Genomic DNA, 25,714 nt, shown 5'->3' on the forward strand with positions numbered 1-25,714 from the left:
TCAAATGGCATATTCCAGTCCAACAATTTATATCCCACTGTGGAAGTTCAGTGGTCGTTTGCTGGGTGTTCATCCAAGTTGATGCTTCCTTCCCTTATTCCAATTTTCTTATGCTTCTTCATTATTCTGATTGTTTCTTAATTTTGTCAGTTTTGGGGCATTTTCATGGTCAAGAGAACACCTATTGCAGGGATCAGCTTGCTACTCTACACTTTCCTTACTATAAAAGACATTGAAGGGCAACACAAGGAGAAAAGGAGAAAGGTGTTTTGGTGGGATAGAATGAGAACTAACATGGTTTGGTGGGCAAGTGGGAGCAAAGAAAAGGAGAGATGGGCACCCATAGCACCCACAGCACCCACAGCATGTCAGGGGAGATGCTTGCCTGCCTTCAGGTGGCCAGGACTGAGGGAAGTGAAAGGGGAATTACTGTCCAGTGACCCACAGCAAGCCGTGGGGAATGCTGGTGGAAAGCAGTGCTCAGGGCAGTTTGAGTTCTCTGCTTCTTTAAGGGCAAAGAGACAGAAAAGTTAGAAAAGACCAACCTGATATTGTGTAGTATTTCCAGCACTAAGTATCTTCTCTGATGCTTTATGCATTTTAATTTAGTATCTGTGACTATTTCCCTCTCCCCTGAGGTCTCTCTGCCTATACAGATCCCAGAGAGGAGAAACAGTCTCAGTTTTCAGGCAGCATTTGCCTTTGGCTTAATTGTTCCCAGACAGCTCTGCTGTAGCTGGCACAGGAACCAGGCAGATGAAGACCTACTCTGCTGTAAAGGAAACCTCACTGTGGACTGGTCCTTGCTGCCTGTCCAGAGCTGGAAGGAGGCAGCTCCAGGGGGGAACAACAGGAAAATAAAGCGTCAGCCACACAGTTTGTCACACGCTTTTATTCCGCTGGGGAAGGCTTGATACTGTTGGCCATAAAGTCTTTTATAGCCATGGAAAACACCTGGCCTAATGCCGAATGCATCAGTAAACAATGCAAAACACAAGCCAGAGGAGATGAATAATTAGTTTCTCTCTAGTCCATCCCCTGCCTGTTTGTTGTCTTCTTTTGCTCAGTTTCTATACTGAGTTGTGGGCAGAGTGTAAACAAAAACAGGCAGGACAGCATGCAGAGGAAGACACGGAGGAGGGGAGAGGGGACCCCTGTGGGTGCAGGCTCCCCTTCCAACAGGGGAGGTTTACCCTGTCCCTGACTGCTCCAAGCCCCTCAGTTCCAGCATAGAGGTTTTAATTGCTGCCCCACAGCTCAGCTGTGTCTGTTTGCAGGACAGTCCTACCTATGACGGAGTCAAGGTGAGGAAACAGTTTTCCAAGCTGGTGCTTAGAAATATGGCTGTGATGTGCCAGTGGGCAGGGGAAGGGGGCCATGCAGCCATGAGTGGCATGTCAGACCATGCAGCCCAGCTCCATGGCATTTCTCTTTCACAGCCCCAAGTCAACAAGGCACAAAAATTTACCTGTTTCAAGCTGCACCTGCTCTTTGAGTCTTTGCTTGCCAGAGTGAGTGTAATTTCAGGCACAGGAGTAATCCCACTCACTGCATTTCCCTGATGAGTGAGACTCCCCAGTTAGGCTACTTGCATCATAGTCACTGTTATTTGGCTGAATGAAAGGACTCTTGATTTGTCCTCTGTCTGAAACAGAACCAGAAACTCCTGCCAGTGTGCCTGGTTTTGGTGTGGAGGAGAATGGTAATGCATTTCCAATCTGGTGTATGAAATATTCCAGGAAAACCCAGGATATCTGTAGAATGTCCTGACCTATTCCTTAGAGCTAAAAATTAGCTTTCGTCCCTAGAGAATGACCAAGTTTCAGAACACACCTGTGCTTTGAGCCTTTGCTTGACAGGGCAAGTGAAACTTTGGGCACAGGAGTAATCCCGCTCAGTGCATTTCCCCACATCACTCACTCTAACCAGCCAATGAACTCTGCTCCTTTCTTTGGGAATGGAGGACAAAACTTCCATTGTTGGGTTTACAAGTGAGGCTGAGTGACACGAGCCCATCCAGGAGCTGTAGAAGATTTGGGCAGCTGGCCTGAGGAATTTCTACTGCCAAAAGGAGAATAGAGCCAGCAGAATGGAAGGACAGTGGACATGTGCGTCATCAAGATACTGGTTGGCCCAGGGGATGGCACAGGATGCACAGACATGCACATGGGGTGGTGGCACTGGCTAACATACCTGGGATATACAGGAGTGGGACACACAGGACCCCTCTGTTGCCAGAGTGTTCACAGGTAGCACTGCTGCACCTACTGCATCCAAAGGGTGGGTGTTGGGGTGGAAAGAGAGGTAACACAACCTCCTGCCACAGGCTCAGAGCTCTCCCAAACCTCCCTGTGCACACTGAGCAATGCACTGGGCAGGCAGGGAGGGAGAAGGTGTGCATGTCCCTCTTAGCCCTAGTGTCACAACTTCATCCAGCACTTTGGTGGCCAATCAGGCCCAGGACAGTGTAGGAAGTCTATAAACATGGGATTCTGTGCCCGACCTACATTATAGAGCTTGGATCCAGAAAGCAGAGGTGGTATAATGGGCCCATGTAGATGGCAGGCTCAGTGTCCCTTCTCAGAGACATGCAGAGAAATACAGGGATGCTTCACAGCTTTGTTGGGGTGACAGTTAAAGGAGAGCCTATCTATGCCATAGGGCTCTGGAGCACAGGGTACTGAACAAGTGTGAGATGACTCCCAGACTATCCCATCTCACTCCACGACAGAGGAACAGAAGGTCAGGCAGATCAGGAGAAGCTTACGTGATAAATCTGGCAACACCCCTTCATGGAGAGATGCAGAATATTCTCAGCTTGACACAGGACTTGGATAAACCTCTTTAGTAAAGACCTTTAATTTGAATATGGTGCATCTGGAATGGATGGATGGATGAATGTTCTCCACCTCCTAAACAGAAACAGAAGTGGTGTGCCTTTAGCAGGGATAAAGGCAGTCAGTCTCTGGGGCTCGCTGAGCCCTTGGCCTCTCTGTACAAAGCTTCAGCAAGCTTACCATCCCAGCACCAAGGATGGATGCTGTGAAGAGCTCAGCTGAAGCAATGATGTGTTGAAATCCCATTTACTTCCCCCAAAAGACCCCCTGGACTTAAACAAAATGGGTTAGATGTAACTTCGTGAATAGGAGTAAAAGGTTCTTTATCCCTTTGCAAGACTGCTACCCTGTTGAGAACTTTCCTACTGAAGGTTGTGTTGAGATGCCAGACAGCTCAAACTCAAGTGATTAACAAGAGATGTTTCATTTGAGTGGTTCATCAGTCTTGGCCATGGGGAGGAGCAGAAGTCTTTGTCTTTGGCTGGGTGAAGAGCTGTGAGCACATGGGAAGCCCAAGTCTACAGTGTCACACAAACCTTGACTAAGAAGCAAAGGGGCAGAATGGTGAGTGGTGAGTACACAACCCAGATCAGCAAAGTGCAAAGTGATGACCAGCCTCGCTTACACCAGGGCAAGACTGTCATCCCTACTGAGGCTTGTGATCTGCTTCCCACCCCGTAGAGACTCTTCTGGATGCGATGGGCAGCTTGTCAGACCTCAGGCACCCCAAAGGCCAGGTTGTCCCGAATCATCAGTGTCTTCCGAAGGTCTCGTTCCATGATTGGCCTCTGTGTTCGCCACTTATGGGCTTCCTGGAGTCCTGGCTCAAAGTAGTAGATGCAAGCTCCAAAGCCCACCAGGATGAGAATGGAGATCATCAGATACACGGGCACAAACCAATCCAAGAAGTGGGGCATGGCTGCCAGAGAAAAGGAGAGAAAGCTCATACAGTGAGAGCACCCAAAAAACACCTCCACAAAGATTCCTCACAAGACATCTGCCTCATCAGGAGTGCACAGCCTCTCTGCACCCCTCCTTGCAGCCCTGCTGCACCCAGTTCATGCTCAGTTGCACACCAAGGCACCTCATCCATTGGGAGAGGTCAATGCTTTTGAGGTCATTGCTGGGAGCACCTCATAGAGCAGGAGTCCTGCTTCTGCCCATAGAGGTGGTTGAGCCTGCATGCCTTCAGCCCTGCGGCCAGTGATTAAAAGTGGGCAGCTGCTTCTCATCTCCTGCTTGAGGGAAAATCTGCTTCTCCTGACTCTCCATGACCCCTTTAAATTCCCAGTTTGAGCTGGTCTGGCTTGGGACTGAGCCCTCCCTTGCTGCACCCCTATTTAGTGTCCTGCTTTGTGAGGGCTCAGGGACCTTGCAGTGCTTGGTTCAGCACCAGTCCGTGAGCAGAGCTCAGATCCCTCCACCACATCAGCCACGGGGCAGTGGGAGACACTTACCGAGAGCGGCCGATCTGCCTTGCCAAGAGGTCCTCACCACCCAGGAGCGAGGTGAGTCTGGAGCAGCGTTGCCCTGGGGAACACAAAACAACACACTGCATGATTACTGTTGACCCAGTGCAAAAAATGAGCAAGCAGGAAGGAGCAAAACATTTCCTTGTCCAGCTGTCACGGCTGAAGATTTCTGGAGGGATGGACAGATGGGGTCCCAGCCCCACACCCTGCTGGTGCTCTGGTACACTCTCCCCACCATTATGGCCCTGCTGCTGCTGTGCTCAGGGCATACACCCTGACTTGAGGCCATTTAAAATGACATCACGTTTGTGCCCATCCTTTATTCCTGTCCTTTGGGAGGGAGGGAGCAACCCACATTGCAACCCTAGAGGCGCCCAGTTTCTCCAACTCTCCGCTGCTTGCCCCTACCAAAACACCTGCCAAGCTGTGGCTTGTGCAGGGACAGAAAGGGGGATTGAGAAGCTTACCCCCCTAAAAGCACAGCTACGGCCTCCCTGGGTACCAGGGCTGCTGGGTTTTGTACTGTGAATGTGCTGCCTGTCCCAGGCTTTGGTGGATTAAACCAGGGACCCTCGGGCTCTGGAAATCATAACAGTGGACTCAGGCATAAAAATGCTGTCCTGAAGGGAGGCTTTCTCATCACCCCCCTCAGTGGGGGTGATGGAGTGCCCCTTGAATTCAGCTGGGACAGAGTAAGGGCAGAGCTGCACCCATGTCAAACTCTTGCTTTTCCAGACAGCTGAAAGCTGTCACCTGCAACTGTCTCCCAAGTCACCCCTCTGTCAATAACCATGTGTCCCCACCTCCCTAGCATGGGGGCAGTTAAGTGGAGGCTGGGGAGAGCCCTGAGTATATTCATACTCTTCTCTGCTCCTGCCCTGTAACGCTGCTGCCTTCTCCCACAATGAGGGCTGGGCTTTTTTCTTTTTTTTCCTTTTTAATGCCACAGCCATCAGTTGTTTCCAATATGCCCAGCAGCATTTATTTGCTGGACATCTCTTGCAACAGGAAGGCCTGTAACAGGAAACATGAGGTTCATCTCTACCCTCTGAGTGACACCTTTTTTGTCACAGGATTAGATCTGAAACAAACTGCAATTCTTATTACCATAAGCAAGAAACTACCAACACTGAAGAAAATGCCTGATTTACTCCCACTGATTGGCATGGATGTTGATATTTATCTGTTCTCCTTGCACAACAGGGAGGACCTCAACGGATTTTGCCTCCTCCTACCATGTTCTTTGATTTTCAGCAGTCCTCAGTTTTGCTACACGTGGTGCTGCCATTAACAGAACTATCCAGAACTAAAGTTCTGGAAGAGTTCTTCTGTCTCCCTCTCAGTGATTCACATCTCCCTTTTTACAGGCCCTTGCTCCACCTGATCAAGTGCAACAGGAGTAGAAGGCTCAGCACTGGCCACCATTTGACCAGAGCAAAGAGGCAGTGTGAGTGCTGCTCCTGCTTCTTCATGGCTGCCTCTGCCTTCCTCAGGTAAGTAACCAGTGAGGAAAGCTCCCACCACAGCTTGCAATAACTGCACAGACATGTTGTGGGGAGCTGTGGGACTTCCCTCACTCAACTCATCCTAAGGGATGAGGGAGGGAATTCCTCAAAAGGAGCCAGGTCTGAGCTCCGTGTTTGGCCAGAAGCCCCTCAGCATGGCTTTCCTAAGTGCTCTGCAGAAGTAGCTCCCTCAAACCCTCTGCATCCCCAGCTGCTGCTGCAAACAGCCCAGGGGGCCAAGGCTGCTGCAAACCCCTTCTCCAGAGGTGCCTCAGCTGTTGATACCCATCTCCAGCTGGAACCCCTGGGGTGTCGGTTGGAAAGCCAATAGCCTCATTTCCTTCCCTGATCGTCTGCTTTCAAAACATGGGAGCGAAGCTGCCATCCAAAAAAGCACCAGAATAAAAAGCAGCCCTACAGACTTCCCAATTCATCCTCCCTCCATTACTAGCAGAGCCAGCATTTTCCAGCTCCTCGCCAGCAACCTATTCTTCAGTCTACTTGCTATGCAGCCCTCACCTTGTGCTGCAGCCCCACACTGCTCACCCATCCCTGCTCCCGCAAAAAAGGGTCCTCGCCATGGCCAAGCTGAGTGCTGGACAAGGTGTCAGAGCATCCCCCCAGCCTCTGCGGGGCTGGCCTGGTGAAGCAACTTGCTTTTGTCAGGTAGGTGAGCAGATTTTGCCAGCAAATGCTAAAAAGAGGGAGTTCCATTCAAAGACATCAGCTTTTTGGAGCAGTTCTGCAGATACTAAATGTGCCTTAACCCTTGCTGGACCTCAGCATCCTGATGCTGATCTCACCATCCCATTTTGCAGTAGGGCATCCACATCCCCTGAAAGTCACAAAAGAGTCTTTGGTCTTTCATCTGAAAGAGTGTCTCATGTAGGTAAGCTGACTGACCCTTTATAAATCCATGTTACACTCCAGCTGCTTGCCTTCAATGTCACCCCTGGATCCCCCATGCCGCCTCCGCTACCCCCAAGGTGCCATGGGTACACTTGTGATGGGAGCCCCGGGGGGCACACTGCAAATGGCAGGGCAGAAACTTCTTGGGAGAGGCTGGGAGCAGGGTGCCAAGACACAGGTGACTTTGGGTACAAAACCCTCCCGTCTGCACGGTTGGAGCACAACCCAGGCTGCAGTGTTACTAGCCGTGTGCTCACCCTGACCTCAGGACTGGGCAGGTTGCAGCTTGAAGCAAGGAGCTGCTGATGACTGGGGACCCAGAGATGACATTGCTCCCGTGCACCACATTCCCGACAACCACCCGCTACCTGCCCTGCTACCTGCCACCTGCTTCCTGACACCTGCCACCTACCTCCTTCCACGGGCGTAGGGCAATAGGATGGGGCTGCTCCCTCTGGCATCTGCAGGGGCCCGGCCGGGATGAGTCAGGCTCCTTTCCCGGCCAGGCAATGCCAGGGAGAAGGGACCCGGCTCCGGGAGAGCTGGGCGACAGCGGGAGGCGACAGGCGCGGATGGGCGGGAGGCAGGCAGGGAGGGAGGGATAGCGGGAGCAGCCGTGGCGGGCGGTGGGGAGGACACGGAGCCAACACTGCGGCCTCATTGCCCACTGGGGCTCCCAGGGGCTTCCCCCACCGCCTCCCCGGCAGCGGCAGCCCCGCTCCAGCCTCCCCAGGGCACCCCATCGCCGGCCTCCCCCTTACACACAAGGAGGGACCGTCTGCAACCAACTGCATCTCGGCGCGAGGAGGGGGAGCATTTTAGCAGCGGTCGCTATGGCAACCAGCCTCCCCAGCTCACCCGCACATGGTACCCGGGCCAGAGCCACGGGGGAGGTGACCGCGGGATGCTCTCCCTCCTCCCGCATCATCCGCAGCCCGGGCTGCAGCCCTGGAGGAGGAGAAATGCCTGGGCAGACGTGCGTGATCTTGGGCTGATTTAGATGGATGGGATGTTAGGGCTCCACGGATTTACCAGTGTGTCCAGCCCAGGGTCTGGGGGCTGATGGTTTGTCAGCAGCAGGATGAAAGCAGAGAGAGAGGGTAGAAGGGGCAGAGAGGTTAGTACTCCTGTTAGGGGTTTCATGTAAAAATAAAATAATCAACACTTTGACCAAAAGTATCCTACATCAAAACCCAGAAGAACATTGCTATCTGAACCATTATTTTTGCTTTCAGTGAAATACCTTGTTTCCTGAATCCACACCTCATTCTGTCATTGCTGCTGCTGACAGGAAAGGTTTTGTTAAAACATTTTCAGCTTTTCAGCAGCCCAGAAATAGGAATAAGGAAACTACTTTGGTTTTTTGATATTGTTTGTGGGTTGGGTAGGTTGTGGGGGATTTTTTGTGTACACATGGAAATTTTCACCATGACCCATAAACTGTTTAATGAATTTGTCTTAACAAAATCAAAACTAACTGTCTCAAGCCCTGAGAGTTACCTGCTGTCCTGTCTGTGCTCTCCAGCCTTGCCCACTTAGTCTCTGACAACTAAAGCCCTGCAGATGTGCCACAGGGAGTGGTTGTAAAGGCTTGAAGGGTTAATAGTATCCACCAAACTGAGCCCCAGGTTTGTGGCAACTACACTGCTATGCCCCAGGAGCTGTGAGACAGGAGGTTTGGCTTCCCACTAGGTTGTATTTCAGGCACAAATGGCTTCGTCCCCTCCCCGGGCAAACCTATGGATGGTGACAGAGCCCATGTGCACTTGCTGGCTCCAAGAGTAATGCACCCAAAGGGTCTGTCACCTGGTCATCCATCAGTGCAGAGACAGGGCTGTGCTGAGAGCTGTGGGAGCTGGCTGGCATGCTCCATGATTTCCTCTTCATCCTCCTTTTTTCCTCCTGAGCCCCACATCTTCCTGACGTAACTTCATAATAGTTAGAAGCATTGAGTATAGGTCTGCAATCCCTCCGTACCTAGCAGAATATCTGCATAGAGGATCAGATCCATTAGGTTTAGCTAGCTGCTTCCTCATTCACTCCAGCAAGGTGGGCACTCCAGATGATTGCCATGTACTTCCAAAGTGGAGCCTGCAATTGTGCCTTAATTTTAACCTCATTGACACTCAGTCATGATACCCACCTTCACCATCAGCACAGTAATTGCTTCACTAATCCCACTGCAGGGGGAGGAAAACATAAGCCTCACAGTTTTGACTGTACTGGGAGAGAAACATGTGGTTTAGAGAAATAGATTTTTAAAAAATAACATTGAAAGGATATTGTTTATTTTGCCCCCAGAGCAAATGCTAAGGGTAGGCAAACACGCAGTCCACTTGAGAGGTCAGAAAGAAAACCCTTTTCCACATATGCAAAGGAAATAGAGGGACATCAGAGGTGGCTGGCACAAGGTAGATTATTCATTTTTCCAGGTAACCAGTCAGTGGCCAAAGACACAGGCCACCAGTAGAGCCTGCTGGGCCAGGCATCCTCATGGACACTGAGCCAAAATGTGTAAGATCCCCGCAACATCCCCAGCCAACTGTCCCAGCTCCCTATCCTAGGTCACCCCAGGGGGACACCAGAGCCAGTGTGTCCATTGGTTTGCAACTTCTCCCTGGGTTTAAGCTCAGGCTTAATACTAGCATGCTGGTCATGCAGCCAAAGCCCCAGAACAGCAAGAGTTCTGACTCACAGGGTCATTTATTCCCCTAGCTCACTTCCCTGCCACACATGCACTCAGAGAGCACAACAAGGAGGGGGGATCACCTCTTTCTGCAATCACCACCACAGCGGTGGGCTTGCACAAGTCATGACATGGCAGCCTCTCTTGCTTCAAGCAGAAACCCCCCCAGATGAGTCTGAAAAACCTTTGGAGGCAGGAATAAATAAGCACTGGGCTTTGTGCTGCCAGAGCTGGGACACACTTGCAGACCCCGTGTCTCCACCACAGCTGCTTGCTGCCTGTGACAGGGCTCTCAGGTGCTGTCACATCCCTTGGTTTCCAACAGGAGCTGTAGTGGCGAGACAGCTCCAGTCATCGACGTGCCAGTACAGCTCAAACTGCATGGAAACGCTTCAGCTGCACTTCAGCTTTCACCTCGGATAACGCTGCTGTGTGCCACTCAGATCTTCCAGGCATAAGCATGTGTGTATCATTCTGCCCAGTGCCTGGGAAGCTTTCAGTCCCCTCTGCCTGCCTTGGAGGAGGCCCCTGAGTGGCTTTGGACACATGAGCCCCTCAAAGCCATTTACCCCAGAACATTTGCTTGCCACTGAACTTATGACTACCCTCCATATCTCTGGGCAGCTACAAATTCACCTGCATGGGGTTGGGTTTGATGTGAGAGGGCCACGCAGCCAGAGTAGAAATCATGAAACCCTTCTCAGACAAAAGCCCTGCCTGGAGAAAGAGGAGACTGTTGGGCAACTCCAGGCACACATTTAAGTGTTAAGTGTGGTTAAGTGTTATTCTAGTCTTTCCTAACAAGTTTCTTCACTGTTCTTTAGTGTCCTTTATGCTTTTATCAGCATTTTCTGAGATGATCAAACACAAGTTGATGCCTGCCTAAGGTAACACCAATTTCCCAAATATTACTTTCCCAAGGTAGGTAGAGGCATGGGAGAAGACTGAGTTTATTAAACTTGCCTCTCCCAAGGTCCACAGTAAAAGACAAAACTCCAGCAAGACTCACAGAAATGCTTCCTTGCTCAGCAGCTGGAGGTGAGGGAGCTGCTGCAGGATGCAGAAGGCACAGTGGATGCATGGCAGAGCATCAGACAAGGATACTCTGGTGGGAAAGCAGAGTAACCCCCCTTCTGGGTGCTACTGCAGCTTCAAAAAAGGAAACCCACAAGAGAAGTTTAACTGAGTTGATCAAAAAGCTAAAGAAATGTGTATGGCAAGTTAAGTTAAAGAGCAGAATGGAAAAAGATTACTTGCTTTGGGTCTAACAATACCTGGGAAAAGTCTTTGCCAAAGGAAGCTGAAGTTGCCAGCAACATATGTGGAAATGCCATTAGTTTCTCTAATAATTTGCACTTGCTGCAAATGATATAATTTTTTGTCTATTAGTGAGAGAACAAATCCAATCAAATACACATGAGTTCGTATCCTGTAGGCTTCCCAAAAAGGACTGAGAGAGGTCAGCCTGGAGCCAGTGATGTATGGCCAGGCTACCTCTCAAGAACTTGTGCTGAATGGGGTTGGAATGAAGCCACCACTGTCGGGAGGTCTGGGAGCAGGTGCTGAGATAACTGGGACCATGCTGGGGCAGTGCTCTTCTCTAGACCATCTCCAAAGCCTGTCTCCTTCATTCCTCTGGCTGCTCAGGGAGAACCAAGAGAGATATCCTGAGATGCAGCCACTGGATGAGGCATACAGCAAACTGGTCACGGATATACAAGGTCAAGGTGTGCTGTATAGTATTTTTTGTAGTGGCTGGTGCTGTCCTGCTGCAGGAGCAACTGCCCCAGGAGCAACCTGCTCCCAGGGAGCACTGGTGATGGCCAGGTCAAGTCTCACTGACGTTAATTGCCTTTGTTGGCAGCAAGAGAGCATCTTCATGTACAATACACTTCTACCTATTTTTGGAATGGTTTTGTGCTACCAAAGCAAAATCAGCCCGCAAAGTAAAATCAGGAGCTCTCCATTTCCATGTCCTGCCTTGGTCTTGTCCTTCTGCTTTCACTGGCGGCCAGTGCACAGACACCTCTGTCTTATCTCTCCTGCACCACTCAGAAGCAGAGATAGACTCATTAGTCCCACTTTGCAAACTGGAAATGGGGTGGTGAGAAGTGAAACAGCCTGACACAGTCACACAGTAATATGTAAACACACTCCAGCCTCCAACACCAACTGTGTCTCATCCAGGCACATTGCCACCCTGAGTCTCCACCTCCTTACACCATCCTCTACCATGAAAACAGTTTTTAAATGCTACTCTTTGACATTAGATGTGTTTTACACCTCTCGGCCCATGTGTAAATAGCCAACAAAGGTGCAGGATGATGACTCCTGTTCTCCTCTCTAGTTCCCCACTGAGCTGAGCTTGCACTGCAGGCTTTGCTGTGGAGCATCCCTGGCAGCATTTCAAAGAGAGAGGAAAGCAAAGCGAATCTGCCTGGCTTAGCTCACTGTGCCAGCTGTTAGGCAATGGCTTTGCATCCCAGGAGGAAACTGGCTCTGCCAAGCCTAGACTTTGAGGCAGGGACCATCAGCATTTCCACTGCCCTGCTCCAAGTCACTCTGAGGTGGTCTGTGTACTCAAGGATCTTTTGTTGGTAAGGGGCTGGGGGGAAGGCATCCCCCTGGCAAATGGGCACAGTGAAGATGCACACAGAGGAGTGAGCAGGATGAATCTCTGTGTTTCCATGGGAAAGTGGATGTCATCTCTGCAGAGGTAAGTCTGCCAAGGAGCAGCCAAGAAACCTGCTGGGGACAAGGAATAATTGTGGGATCAGTGGTAGCTCATCTGGACCCAATAAATCTCCACAGATACGGGTGTTGTGAGAAGAAGGAAGCCTGCAGTGACAGCGGACAGTGAGCACATCCCCAGCCAGACACTGAAGCCACCCAGGTCCTTCTGTGTGGCCAGAGAGCAGGCAACAGGGAGTAGCAGGAGGCAGAAAGAGGACAAACATGTTTTAGGTGGGTGCCAGATCCTTCCACATTCTCAGCAGCCGGAAAGGAACATTGTCCCCTTTGTGCTCTACATCCCCCCAGCCTGGGAACTGGCTCTTGTTATTTATCGCATCTGCTTGCCTCCCATCTTTAGGACACATCTACCCTGGATTTATCCTCCCTTCCCCCTACCAAACTCAAAACCAGCCAGAAATATCCTATAATCTCTTCTGCTTCACCTGTAATTTGTCTCATGCTGGCAACGAATGAAACCGTCTGCCTTTGTCAAGATCAAAAAAGCCACGGCAGTCATGTGATGTCAGCTTACATTAACCCACCCCCTCCCCTTCATCTCCCTTCTCCAGCTTGCTGCAGAAGGGGAGATATGTCTTCGTTCTCCTGCAGCCTTCTTCCCTCTCCAGCATGTCTCCTGCCATTTGGAGGTGTCCTGGTGTAAGGGGCAGGGAGAGCCAGCACCAGCAGGCAGCTGAAGGGGTCCTGGACCCCCTTTCTCACATTGAGAATTTGTAGCCAAACACAGGGATGAGGCAAAGAATAGGAGATGCAGCAAGGTGGACCACAGGCCATCGAGGTACACTGGACCTCTGAGGGCTTTACATCAGTGCATATCATCCTCCTGCTCTGACCTTGGAGTGAGAAAAGCTCAGCCTCTATAACTGCAGTGCTTCTGCATAGCCTCCTTCGCCTGTATCACTGGCAGGGGAGCATGGGGCTGGGCAGAGGCCAACCAGCCAGGGAGGAGATGAGAAGGTGCCCAGGAAGGGGCAGGATGGAGGCTGACGCTGCTGGAGCTGCCAGAAAACCTTGCACAGAACAATTCAGTGAGCAAATCCAGGTGCTGCTGCCATACAGTGTTAGGGAAATTCCCTTCCTTCAAGCACTCTTTATAGGATGAGTGTATTAACTTTGTTAACGTTCTTCCCTCATACTTGGCACTGGTGAGGCCATACCTCAAATCCTGTGTTCAGTTCTAGGCCCCTCACTACAAGGATGTTGAGGTGCTGGAGCATGTCCAGAGAAGGGAAACGAACCTGATGAAGGGTCTGGAGTACAAGTCCTATGAGGAGAGGCTGAGAGAACTGGGGCTGTTTAGCCTGGAGAAAAGGAGGCTCAGGGGAGACCTTATTGCTCTCTACAACTACCCGAAAGAAGGTTGTAGTGAGGTGAGGGTTGGTCTCCCAAATAACAAGCAGCAGGATGAAAGGAAATAGCCTCAAGTTGCAGCAGTAGAGGTTTACAATGGACATCAGGAAGCAGTTCTTCACTAAAAAGGGTGGTCTGGGATTGGAACAGGCTGCCCAAGGAACTGGTGGAGTCATCATCCCAAAAGTGTTTGAAAAGGTGTAGATGTGGCACTTGGGGACACGGTTTAGTTTTGAACGTGGCAGTGCTGGTTCATTGTTTGGACTCGATGATCTTAGAGGTCCTTTTGATTTAACAGTTCTATGATTCTATGTATTAGTTCACATTATAAACTCTAATGTAAGGAGGCAGTTGAATCTTACTGAAGCCTTTGATATTGTTCAGCCTTGACCAAACAAATGGGCATCTGCTCATGGCAAGGACCAGGGGACAGCCCAGCCCTGGAAATAAGGGCTTTGCTCCTCAGAAGCTTAGGCTGTCCATGATGCCCCTGGACAGCCGAGGTGAGGCCACCATCCTAATCCTCAGCATCTCTCCAGCATTGCCTGGCACCACTCATGGGTGCCTCAGGCATGACTGACCCTTTGGACACCTGGATGCCACAGAAATACCGCTGCTTTGCAGAGTTTTACCGTGATTAGCCATCTCTGGTGGTCAGTCCCAGCATGTGGTATCCGAGTGCTCGACGGGGCCTGCGCTGCGCCTGCAGTCTACGACTTCCCCATGAGGAGAAGTGGAGCAGCAGGCACTAATCTCTTCTCTCTGACGATCAGCGATAGGACCCGCGGGAATGGCCTGAAGGTGTGCTGGCAGACGTTTAGGTCGGCTATTAGAAAAAGGTTCCTCAGGAACAGACTCTGCAGGGAGGCGGTCACAGCACCAAGCCTGGCAGAGTTCAAGAAGCGTTTGGAGAATGCTGTTGGGTACATGGTGTGACTCTGCGGGCCGTCCTGCGCAGTGCCATGAGCTGGACTAGCCGATCCCTCTGAGTCCTATCCAGCAGGATATTCCCTGGGTGGGTTCCCGGCCAGCCCCGCAGCGCCCCCTGCCACCGCCCCCTGCCCGCCGGCAACAGCGCGCACGCGCGCCGTTAGCCCCGCCCCTCCCGCCCCCGCCCTACGTCAAGGCGACGCGGCGCGCGGCCGCCGTTTGAATTCTGGCGGGCGGGCAGTGCCGTCTGTGGCGGGGATGGCGGTGCTGCGGCCGTTCGACAAGCTCCCGGGGCTCAACTCCGCCGCCCTCCTGGTAGGTCCCGCGGCGGCGCCGCGCCGCAGCCCGCCCCCCCTTCCCCGGGCCAGGCCCTGCGGTCCGAGCCCGCCCGTTCCGTGCGCTCCGCTGGCTCGGGCCGCGCCTCAGCGCGCCGGGCTCGCCCCTCCGCGGGGATTGGCTGCCCCGCTGCGATATGCAAATGTCCCCCGGTGTGGCCCCGCCCCGCGGCGCCGGGCCGGGGGTCTGTCCCTGACCGCGCTCTCCATCTGTGCCCGCAGCTGGTGGGCTCGGACGAGGAGCTCCAGCAGAAGCTGGCGGAGGCGATCCTCCAGGAGAAGAGGGACTTCAAAATCAGCATGTGAGTGGTGGGGAGAGGGACTCGCCGCCTGCAGCCCCGGGCTCATTCGGGGCCCAGATCACCCGAATTCACGGAAGGCTTCTGCTTCAGGAATGCACGCACAGAAATTGGTTAAAAATGCAGGTTCCACCCCCGTGGCGGTAGTCGGAACTGCAAGGCGCTCGGTTCGGAGAGCAACTTCTCTCTTGCGAACGCTAGAGAGCACCGCTGCCCAGATGTGGCCATATATGCAGCGGGCAAACCCTTCTGCCCTCAGGGCAGGCAGTTTGGGCATGCTTGGAAACGGGGGTGGAAGCACTTCCCGCGTTCATGTTCACCATGCGCATACCGTTGCCCTTCAGATGTTGCACAGATGTTTGATTACTAAATTGGAAGGGTATGAGAGGAACACAGATATTTTTTTTTCCCCACCTGAGAGAAAGGCATATACAGAAATTGAACATCCTGTGACAGAATGGGACAAGTACAATGCTTGCAAGTACTTAAAACCAAACAAGATGTCCAGTGCTTTTGGTGCTCATTGTAGCCATTTTCTAAGTTGTGTGCACACACGTGCTTTTCCTCCTCGAGCTGTTAAGATGCACTTGAAATTTTAGCTTTAGCTGTGTGACAAGTGCTGTCTTAAAAGCTTGATTAACTAACTTTTTATGATGAAATGTCCTTGACAGCTCTCTTGCCAAGACCAAATGAGTTTAGTCCAAGACCAAATGAGTTTAGTCAGCTCTTCAGAAGGTGTTTGTGTTATGTCGCTGCTGTAATCCATGGCTATGCAGTAAAAACAACCTGAGTGGAGTTGCACCACTGGCTAATTAGGGCGACTGTACTGCTCTGATTATGGCATCTTGGATGTTTGTGCCAACTAGTAGCAAATGAATTACCCCATTTTCTGTTTTGAACCTGCAGCCTCTGCTGAGCTGTGGAATGCCATAACTAGATGGCTGCTGGTACTCAGATGGGTAACTGCCCAAAGGCACAGAATCGTGTGCTTGTACTGCAGAGCAAGATAAGTCCCTGTGTTAATATCACTACGAAAGCGAAGTCTGTTACAGTGGTATTGGGTTTTTTCCCCCACTATATTACTTTGGGTTTTCCCCCCCCACTGTATTACTTTGGGATTATACACATTACAAAGAAATATGGTATCTTGTCTGGCAAGTTTGTCTGCCAGGTACAGCTGTTGGGAGAAGAATTGCAGGGCTGGTTTTTTTTGTTTCTCTTATTGCTGGGGAAAAAAAGGGTTTCTGCAGCACATATCTGGAGGCTGCTGACATCATCTAGTAATTTTGGTTTAAATATAGCAGAATTCCAAAAAAAAAAGCAGTGCTTTTTATAAGTTCCCTTTTTTTTTTTCCTCCAGAGAATGAGATCTGATGTTTTCACCACAGTGTCTCCCTAAATTTCACCTTAAATTAATACGCTTGTTTGTGTTGCAGTGTGTCTTTCAAGCTCACTTTGCTCATCTCTTCTGTCAGTTTTAGAATGGTTTTGTTAAATCGTACCTTCCTTATGTGTAAGAAACCAAACAGCTTTATTTGGAGACTGGCAGACAAAACTACAAACTACATAAGATTAACAGAAAGGAATGTGTACTGTGGTTTGTGGCTGCTGGTAAAAACTGTGAAGATTGAATTGCTAGAAGTAATATTCCCCAAGAAGATCAGAATCAGTGTTTCTCTCTTGGCTTCCAGAGAGGAAGTGGACTGTGAGAGTGACTGAACTTCTGGGATTTTTGTTTGTCCAATTTGTCTTTAAGGTGATCTTCCAAAAATGAGATGCTGATAATGTTCTTCCCTGTGGAAGGTCCAGTTATGCACTGCTGAAACCTTTTTTGTTGGGTTTTTGGTTGGTTGGTTTGCTTGTTTGTTTTTTGTTATTGTTAGTTAGTTGGTTGTGGTTGTTTGGTTTTTTAGTGGGAAGAGACACAAAAAGTCCCCACCCTGTATTTCTTTCAACAGCTGTATCAGCAATAAACTAACCTAGTTACCTGCACAGTAAAAGGGTTAAAAAGGGGGGTAATGGTATAATAGCAACTCTTTCTGAGTTATAACTTCATCTGTAAAGCTGTAGTAGTGATAAGTTTCTGGTTTAAGGTTTTTCTGTGCTTGGAAAGGTAGCCTCTCCCATGTGAGTATATGAGCAGAATCTCTGGAATGTGACAGGAAAGCACTGATGCATTTTAAATGAAAGTTGGCAGCAAAATATACCAGTAAAGCATTGGGGTCCACTTTGTTAGAAAGGACTCTTCGTGACAATTAAAGAAAATGACTTGCCATACAGATCTGTGCAGCAAAAATGTTTCCGTGAGTCTTGTTATGCTCTAATAAGCTTCCCATTATAACGAGCCTTGTCTAGTGATTACCACTGTGGCTGTCAGCAACTATGAGTGTGCCTACGATATGAGAGTACCACTTAAAAATCACTGTCTCTTCAATTACCACATATTTAGTAATTAGCAGGCTACCTGGTAACTTGCTACACGGTGAACTTCAATGTTGTGTGGTTACGCATAAGTGGATACTGTCTTGCCAAGCTATTTGGTTAAACTGGCAAATTTATTGTCTTTCAGTCACATTGCTACATCCCTCCCCTTACCTTCAGAGAGGGATCACCTTCGGCCCAGGATAGATCTGATTGTGTTTATGATTGACATCAAGAGCAAATGCAGGTAAAAGAAGGGCAAAAATATGAGAGGGGGAACTGATATTCTTTCTTGGATTAATGGCTGAATCTACATTACTGTTTTGGAATTGCTGAATAGTGAATTTCAAACCCAAGACTTGCTGTGGTGGAAGAGCTCAGTAATGTATACAGTGGCTTTCTGGCCTCCAGCAGTGGCTTAGGACTGAACTGTTCTGTGCAATAACATGCCTGTTGTGCACTAAGTTGCCGTAGCAGAGAATGCAGAATTTATTTCTGGATCTGGATATGTGATGGTATGAACTGAGCCTTAGAAAGATGCTGTCTGTAAAATTAGATGGAAATGATGGTGGTGCTGTGAAGTTCTGTAATATGCAGATGACTGATATGCACTGGGCAGTGCTACCTAGTAACCAGCCAGTTGCTGCGTCTGTGTCCCCTTTTCACAGGGGGACCCTCCTGGTCCCCTGGGATCAGCACTATTAATGTCTCTAGGCAAAAAAGAAAAGTCTTCAGGGATTGATCCCTTTTCTGTCATCTTGTACTTATCTTTGTAGAAATGATATTTGTGTCCCCAGGCCATAAGTAAAGACTTGCTAAGGCACAGAAGTCAGCATTTTATTACTTACTTAACTTGTGACTGATGATCCTGGGCTCTCATTTACCAAAAATGACAGGCCCAGCTGCATACTTACAGCACAGATGGTGCTGCAGAAATGTGTGGGCAAGCTCTTCCTGAAAGAGCCAAAGTGGTGCTGAATCTCATTGGATGTTAATGAATTCGGACGCTTAGTGTCTGCAAGTCATGGAGGACACTGTTCAAACAAAGACTAACTGTTGAGTCTTGAGTAGAAAGGATATGTTATGGATTATTCAACAACTGTGGGTATTACAGAGGTCTCTGATGTCATGCTTTTAGCATAGAGCAGAACTCTGCGAGCTCACAGATCAGCAGATGTTAACATCACTGGTTTTCTAATTGTGCTTCTGAAAGTTATTCCTGTTGTCCTTATGCTGCACTGGTTTAACCTCCCTGTCCAACTGGATTGTCTGTACTTTTCTGACAGCTTGAAGAATGTCGAAGCTTCCCTAGCTCATGTGGATGCCACCTTCTTCCTGGGGAAAGTCTGCTTTCTTGTCACTGGAGGTACGTATGGCACCTCTTCCTTCTCTCCAAGCAGCACCACGTGCTATTAGTCTTCTTAAAACAGGGCAGTGACTTAACTTGAAATAAACCAAAGGAAACCAATGGCTTTGTAAATAACTTTGTTTAAATTATGTCTGAACTCAGCTGCCTTTTTTTATTGTTTTCTTAGATAAAACATTGTTCTCTTCTCTCTTGCTCACTCCCTCCCTCATTTTTGATTCTGCCAGTCAGACCTCTCTTCTCTGTCCCTAATCCCTGAATATGATTTGTGTTATTGATTCTTTTTTTCCTGTGGCCCTGCAGAAGTCTGTTTTATCTGTTCTTGCAGATCTGCCTTAATGATAATCTTAATGAGCAGTGAGGAGCATATGATACTGTGATAATAAAGTGAATCTAAATGGATGAGCTACAAAACTATTAAGTATAGTTTTAATGCAAGACTGGTATTCCTGCTGTGTACTGTCTGGCCCTGTTGTGCCTCTAATCCTTCTATCTCCCTGCCTCAAGGAGAGAGGGTGCTTTCCTGTGTACCCTCCCTGCTTCAGCTCTGAGGAACTGGAGTGGCCAGACTGTACTCCTTGGTGTTGAAAAAGAGGTGCTGTATCCCTGGAGTTTGGGGATCAGGAGGCCTAGTTCTGGGGTAGTAAAGGAGTCTTAGCATTGTCTTGTCCTGTGGCTCTCCTAATGAAGTGAATTTCTTTGGTGACAAGACCACTCTGTGATATTACATGCGCCAGCAGGATTTCTGATAAGTAAGTGGAAGATTCTGCCCGTGCTGATGGTGCACTGATCCCTTATTCCAACTGTTAATGTTACATTAACAGTAATGTGGCAGTACTATTCCTGATGTTAGTATTATGAAATACTTTCGTGCTAATTCAAGTTCAAGTCATTTATCATTCTGTTTGTATTGCTCGCTGTTGCCTTACCTTCCACGGTGCTCTCAAAATTAGCTGTGGATCATTTTTTAATTGTGGAATTTCCTGGTACTTTTCTTCACTGATTGCTGATTATGGGGCTTGTAATGTGGAAAAACTTCTTTGTAGTTGGCAGGGTGAATTGTTGCAGCATTGAGACGAATGCCGTCTGTAAACTGGGAGAAGCCTACTGCAGTCCTGTGCTATTCTGTGAGCTGGAGGTAAGGTGCTTATTTGATGTCTGGAGGGATTTCTGAACTCCACTGCTCTGTGATCCTTAGGAACATCATTACATTAGTAATAAATACAGGTACATACGCTGCTGTCTTGCGTAAGCGTCAGAGACCAGACTGTTTTTACAAAAACACTAGAGGTACAGGAGTCTGTCCTTGAAATGAGCCTTCTAGTAACCTGCTCCTTACTGTGCTACTTCAAGGACTCAGGAAGCCAAGCCTAAACTAAAAAAGTCATCCCTGGTATGCAAACCCTTGGTATGCTTGTTCCTTGCCGCGTTTTTTCTTCCTGGGAGCCCCTGAGCTGTTATTTGCCAATGACTTCCTTTCCCATGTAATACTTCCTGTTAGCCAGACTTTGTGGCTTCACTGACTGTTTTGCCGTCTGATATGCCACTCTTTCCAGTTACCTGCTTGGTAACTCCAGCCTGAAAAGCTGGAGGGTGAGTTTGGCATCCAACGGTGGCACACTTCACTTTTGTATACTCATTGTTCCATCCTCAGAGACCGCTTCCCTACCAGCAGGTGGTACCTGTGCCTTTGGCAAGCCCTTCAGGGCTTTCAGCTGGCAATGCCGTACCTTCCTTGATGTTAGGGGTGTAAATAGGCCTGTTTGGGGTTTTCTGTAGCTAGCCACTTATTGCCTGCTCTGGTCCTTTCTTTTATGACTGCTTTTCTTCTTTTCTATTGATTAAATAATTTCTCCATTTTGTTTCCAGCTGGAAGGCGTACGAGTTGCCACTGCTCAACGACTTCTCCGAATGTTACAGATCTGTGCTGGTCTCGTACCGGGATTTTCTGCCTTGTCCTTTAGCTTACTGATGAGGAACTCTGCTGATGATTAGCTTCTCGTTGTGATAATTCAGCCACATTTGTCAGATTTTTTTTCACTTCAGGCATTCAAGCTGCTGCAGTTGGAATCACATTGGGGAGCCTTTTTGCCTGACTTGTCACAACCACTCATCCAGAACTGTTCCTAGTTGCTTATCTCTCAAGAAAAGCTTGATTCCTATTCAGTGGATAGCGTATAGGTGCTGTGGGAAGGGCAGTTTGAATTGGGGATTCTTGTCCTTTGTTACATCTGAATGCCATTTCATGATCAAGTTTGAGTTTCATCCACTTGGCCAGTGGCCAGGAGCTACATGTTTTTCTGAGAGAATATCAGAAGAATAGGCTACGATTTCCAAAGTCCTAGGGAAGAGGCAGCAGACTCCTGCTTCCTTCCAGTTGAAATAAAGCACCTTGGACTAATGTGAAACCTTGCTGCCAGGTTTTGTCTCTCCACCAAGAGAGGGATAAGGAAGGAAGGCTGGCCTGCAGCTTCTAGATAGACCGCACTTGGCAGTTAATAATCCAGCTGTGTGAGCATCTGCGCATCAAAGGGCTCAGTATTTCCATGTCTGATACTAACTGAGGAGGAATGGACTAAAGAAGATAATCTAGCACTTTAGCTTTCTTTTAGATCTTTGAAGAAAAAGACTCCACCTGTCAAGCCCAGGATAGCCCCAGCAACCCAGCCCCCAGGGCTGAGCAGAGTTCAGATGCAGCAGACTGGACCACAGCAGCACATAGAAAACACATGTCTGTACGTTTGGCACATGCTGTGTATAATCTCTTTACTAACAGGTTCTTAGCAGCAGTAAGTCATGCCTTATTCTTACTGCAAGTCACTAGTGTTTGAGAGTTCTAATTTAATAAAATGAGTAATATTTAATAGTTGCATGCTCTTTGTTATGTATGTGGGATGGGCACTAAAAGCTGTGAACACTTGCTCTGGTTTGCGCTGGCAGCAAGGCTGGACCTTGCCGGCAGCTCAAACTCCCAGTTAGTTGTTGTGCTGCACTCGTGGCTTCAGCCACGTGGTGGTGGCAAAACCTTTCCAAATACAGCTCTTCCGGTACACCGAGTTGAGCTACCTGCCAGAATACAGTGTTTCTTGAGATGCTGGGTTTTTCTTACCCAGAATTGCATGCCAGATAGAAATGAAGCCTAGAGAGAATGTGTTAAACTCCGCTCTGGCTCAATTTATTTAATCCCTAATAGTCTGCTTTAATGTTCCTAGGTGGAGAGCTCTAGCTGCGTGCGCTATTTCAGTTAGCTTGTTTCTGACATCTGTCTGTGAGCAGGAAAAGCAGAAAGCAGCACTGCAGGCTTAATCAGCTGTGAGTGTTGGCAGTCTTTGCAAAGACAGCTCAGCAAGGCACAAAGCCTGTATCCTTGCTCAGAGGACACACAAATCCCAGTTCCAGTTGTATTGTTGCTGGCGGGGGAGGGCTAGGTTGTTTTTCAGCTGGAACAAAAGAAGCTAAACCATTCAGCTGTGTTATGATGCCCAAAGGGGCTGGACTCTGGCTAAAACCCAAAGGAGAAAGACATGTGCAAACTGTCGTGGCTGTGTAAGGAAGATTGGAAGCTTAATGGGCATGCCCTACTTTCAGCTAGCTTTGTGATTCTGAAGGTACTAACCAGGACTTGGCCACCAGAGAGGGGAAATCATGCTGAGAAACAAGTTTTTGTGTTGGTTATGCTGTCTCAGCCTTGCTCTTGATTTGGATCCCTCAAAATAAAGGAGACCATGGTTTATAATAGACTGGTTTCGATTTGCTCTTGATGTGCAGGTGCACTCTGGGGGAGGGAAGGAAGGAATGTGGCATGAAATGAGCCACTCTTTCATGTCCTCCACAATTGCTGTAAGACAGGGAGACTTTTCCATCTCCTAGGTCACTCTCCAGTTGACTAATAACTATTGGACTGCGGTAAAATCCCTTTGGCCTCGAGTAATTTTACTGTGTTTTCTGAACTTGTGAAAATGAAACTTTTGGTCCACCCAGAATGCTTTGTAGCAACCCACACGTGCTACTGTCCATTCCTGCACCTTCAAACAGATTTTTTTCCACTGTTATGTTTCAGATGTGGTATTTCTTTCCTTCTACTACTTTCAAAGAAGAAAGATGCTGTTTTTACTTCCTACAGGTGGCTGAATCTCAGCTGGTACAAAATAAAATCTAGTTCCTTAAGAGCAGCATCTTGCTTCACCTTGGGGCAAATATTTTTCTTACTCTTAGGAGAAAGTATTTACTAGAACTGGCAGGGGAAGTGGAGCGTGTCTAAGAATATGACACTCTGTCTCAGGTCCATCATGTTTTACAACCCAAAGTAGTTGGGACACATCTAAAGCTACATCTTCCACTATGTAAATACCTCTAGGAACTGTCAGCTATTAGTTTAGACAGGCCATAACACTGCCCTTACTTCCAGAGAAGACAAGGCAGCTGAGGATATCTTTCATCTTCATGGGGTAGCCAGGGCTAATGTTTGATAAAGGTCTCGTGAAAGTAGTACTTGGATTGGGATCAGAGGCATGGAAGGCCTGAAGCTGAATTAAGGCTAATGACTCAGGTTCTGTTGTGTTCAAACATCACGAAAGAGCTTGCCAAGCTGACTGAGATCTAAACTTACAGAAACATTTTGGAGCTACTTGCTTTCTCTTTTCTCTGTTGCCTCAGTTCCCTATCCCTCTGGAGATTTTCAAAGAGAAATCCCCCTCTGTGACAAAAGTACCTATAAGCATTGCTGGTTCGGCTGTTTCAGTTTGTGGATGTGTTTCTCTTTGTCAGTTATGTCAGCAAAATTAGTGTAAAAGTGATTTAATTAGTATAGAAAACCTCACACCGGTTGCACTTTGGTCATGACTGATTTTTCTTGGATGGAACTGAATGAGGTTGTCATACAGTCTCTTCTGCTATGATAGGTTGACCCACAGGATTTTACCTTCAGTCCAGTCACTTGAAGAAGATTTTGTATCCTCAGCCTGCTGGGCAAATGGCTCATGGAGGTGCTCTGTGAGAGATTTCAGCACAAATCAGCTTGGTTGGCATTGTCTGTTGGGATTATAGCTCTCGACTACTTCAGGTTTTCCAAGGGAAGGGGTTTTTTTCCCTCACTTTGCCACACCAGCAGTTAAATTAGACCAACTTTTAAGCATAAGACATGATATGCTCAGTCTATGCCAACAGGAGAGAAAGTCTGTGTACTGATACGGCACCCGTGGTAATAGATCTCTCTGTCCTGGAACAAAGATCAGAGATAAATCCAGCCCTGGGGATTTATTTGTCCCTTCCAAACCTTGAAATTGGTGGTAGAGGTTTAGATTCAAGGCCACCTCTAATATTTGCTTTGGGGTCTGTTTAAAACTGAATGTCTTTGCTTGCCAAGACCTTTGTTTGAAGAGAGTGGCTGGGTTAGGTCAGAAGTGGTGCTCAGCAGCTGTGGTCAAGCTGTAAGAGCTGCTTGGTAGCTCTCATTGTGACCACTGTCCACATCAGTGATGGACAAGAGGACCCCTGCTCTGCTGCCTGGAGCTGACCTGCAGAGCTGTGGCAGAGGTACCTGCTCTCCTGGCAAAGGCAAGAGAAATGCTTCCTCCTTTGGGGTTTTTGACTTGATTTTCCAGGAGCACTGGGCTTTGCTCTGGCTGGATTCCAGCTGCTCTGTTTCCATTCAGCTGGCCCAGATCCCCTGGCAGTCTTATCTGTACTCTGAGTGTTCTCCACTTCCCACCCTAAGCTGGTGTGCAGCATGTTGCTGTGGGCTGCTGAACAACTGCCACTTTCCATTCAGTGGCCAGCTGTCCTTCACTGGTGGGGAAAAGTGATTTATGTGCAAGAGAAAGCAATAGCTGGCACAGCCCAGAGCTGGGAGCCAGAAACACTGGGTTCGTTTCACCTCTGTGGCTGACTTCTAGCATGACCCTGGGCACGCGTTGTATCAAAAATTCACTGTGCCTCACTTGCTCTGCCTCTATAGCAGGAGCTGTCTCCACTGAGGGGGTGTAATGAGGGCAAATTGACATTGCTTTTGGGTCGAAAATCTGGAATTGAGTGGAAACATTCAGAAGTAACCATTTTTTCTTATTCAGCAGAGTTTGACTTTTACCTAAGTTCTGTGGGGGAGAGTTTGGTGGGACCTGCCTGCTGGGCACCTCCTGAGATTGGCCGTGTTTTGTGCTGCTTACATGCCTGACTCTGCTGCAGGGAGGCTGCCTGAAACTGAGCTGTGATCCTTCTCAGAAGGCACTGCGGCATGGTTGGGTTTTGTTGTGAACTGGAACGAAACCACCCTCTGAAATGCTGAAATTCCCTTCACAATTCAATTATCCTTGAATTGGCCAGTGGGAGAAATTAAATTCTCTGGATCTCTTCCTCATTGTTAAATATTAATACAGCACAGCGATGCCAGGCAGGATGGCATCCCCTCGGGTCAGCTCTGTGCAGGAGGGGCTGTCTTGGCTGTGAAGAACCGGTGAGCGAGAGAGGTCGGGCACAGGGGACTTCGGAGTGATGTGACTTGCTCAGACTCCTTGGCAGCTGAGTAGTGTGGGATCCTGGCCCATGCTGGGCCACGTTTCCTTTGCCACAGGCTCCTTGTGTGAGAGCTGACACGTGCCACGATGCTGACATCCCTCATCCCCTCGAGCTTACCATGTGGTGGGGCACTTTGAGAGGAGCCAGGAAAGGCACCGTGCCCATCCTCCCCCTCCCCCTCCCCCCCCCCCCCCCCCCCCCCCCCCCGCCGCCTCCTTTGCCGAGGGAAGTCAGCGGTGTGTGAAAGAGAGCCCATGTTTTACATACGTGCAGGCTGCCTCCTCGCCGCGGCCCAGGTGCAGCTGCGGGCAGGGTGCAAGAGCCCCGTGGGCTCTCTGCG

The 25,714-nt window shown here is 49.0% G+C and overlaps 1 protein-coding gene across 1 annotated transcript; it reads left to right on the plus strand.

Annotated features, from left to right (window-relative positions):
• The first annotated feature begins 14,613 nt into the window (after positions 1-14,613).
• Positions 14,614-22,664, plus strand: CENPM (centromere protein M). The gene is made up of 6 exons (XM_017827564.1): positions 14,614-14,755; positions 14,998-15,077; positions 17,644-17,742; positions 18,782-18,861; positions 19,908-19,999; positions 20,731-22,664. Exons 1-6 carry the CDS (start codon positions 14,699-14,701, stop codon positions 20,854-20,856), a joined length of 534 nt encoding a protein of 177 aa, XP_017683053.1. The 5' UTR covers positions 14,614-14,698; the 3' UTR covers positions 20,857-22,664.
• The last annotated feature ends 3,050 nt before the right edge of the window (positions 22,665-25,714 follow it).

This window comes from Lepidothrix coronata, unplaced genomic scaffold (assembly GCF_001604755.1).
Source record: "Lepidothrix coronata isolate B3197 unplaced genomic scaffold, Lepidothrix_coronata-1.0 Scaffold141, whole genome shotgun sequence".
In the NCBI taxonomy this organism is placed as follows: Eukaryota; Metazoa; Chordata; class Aves; order Passeriformes; family Pipridae; genus Lepidothrix; species Lepidothrix coronata.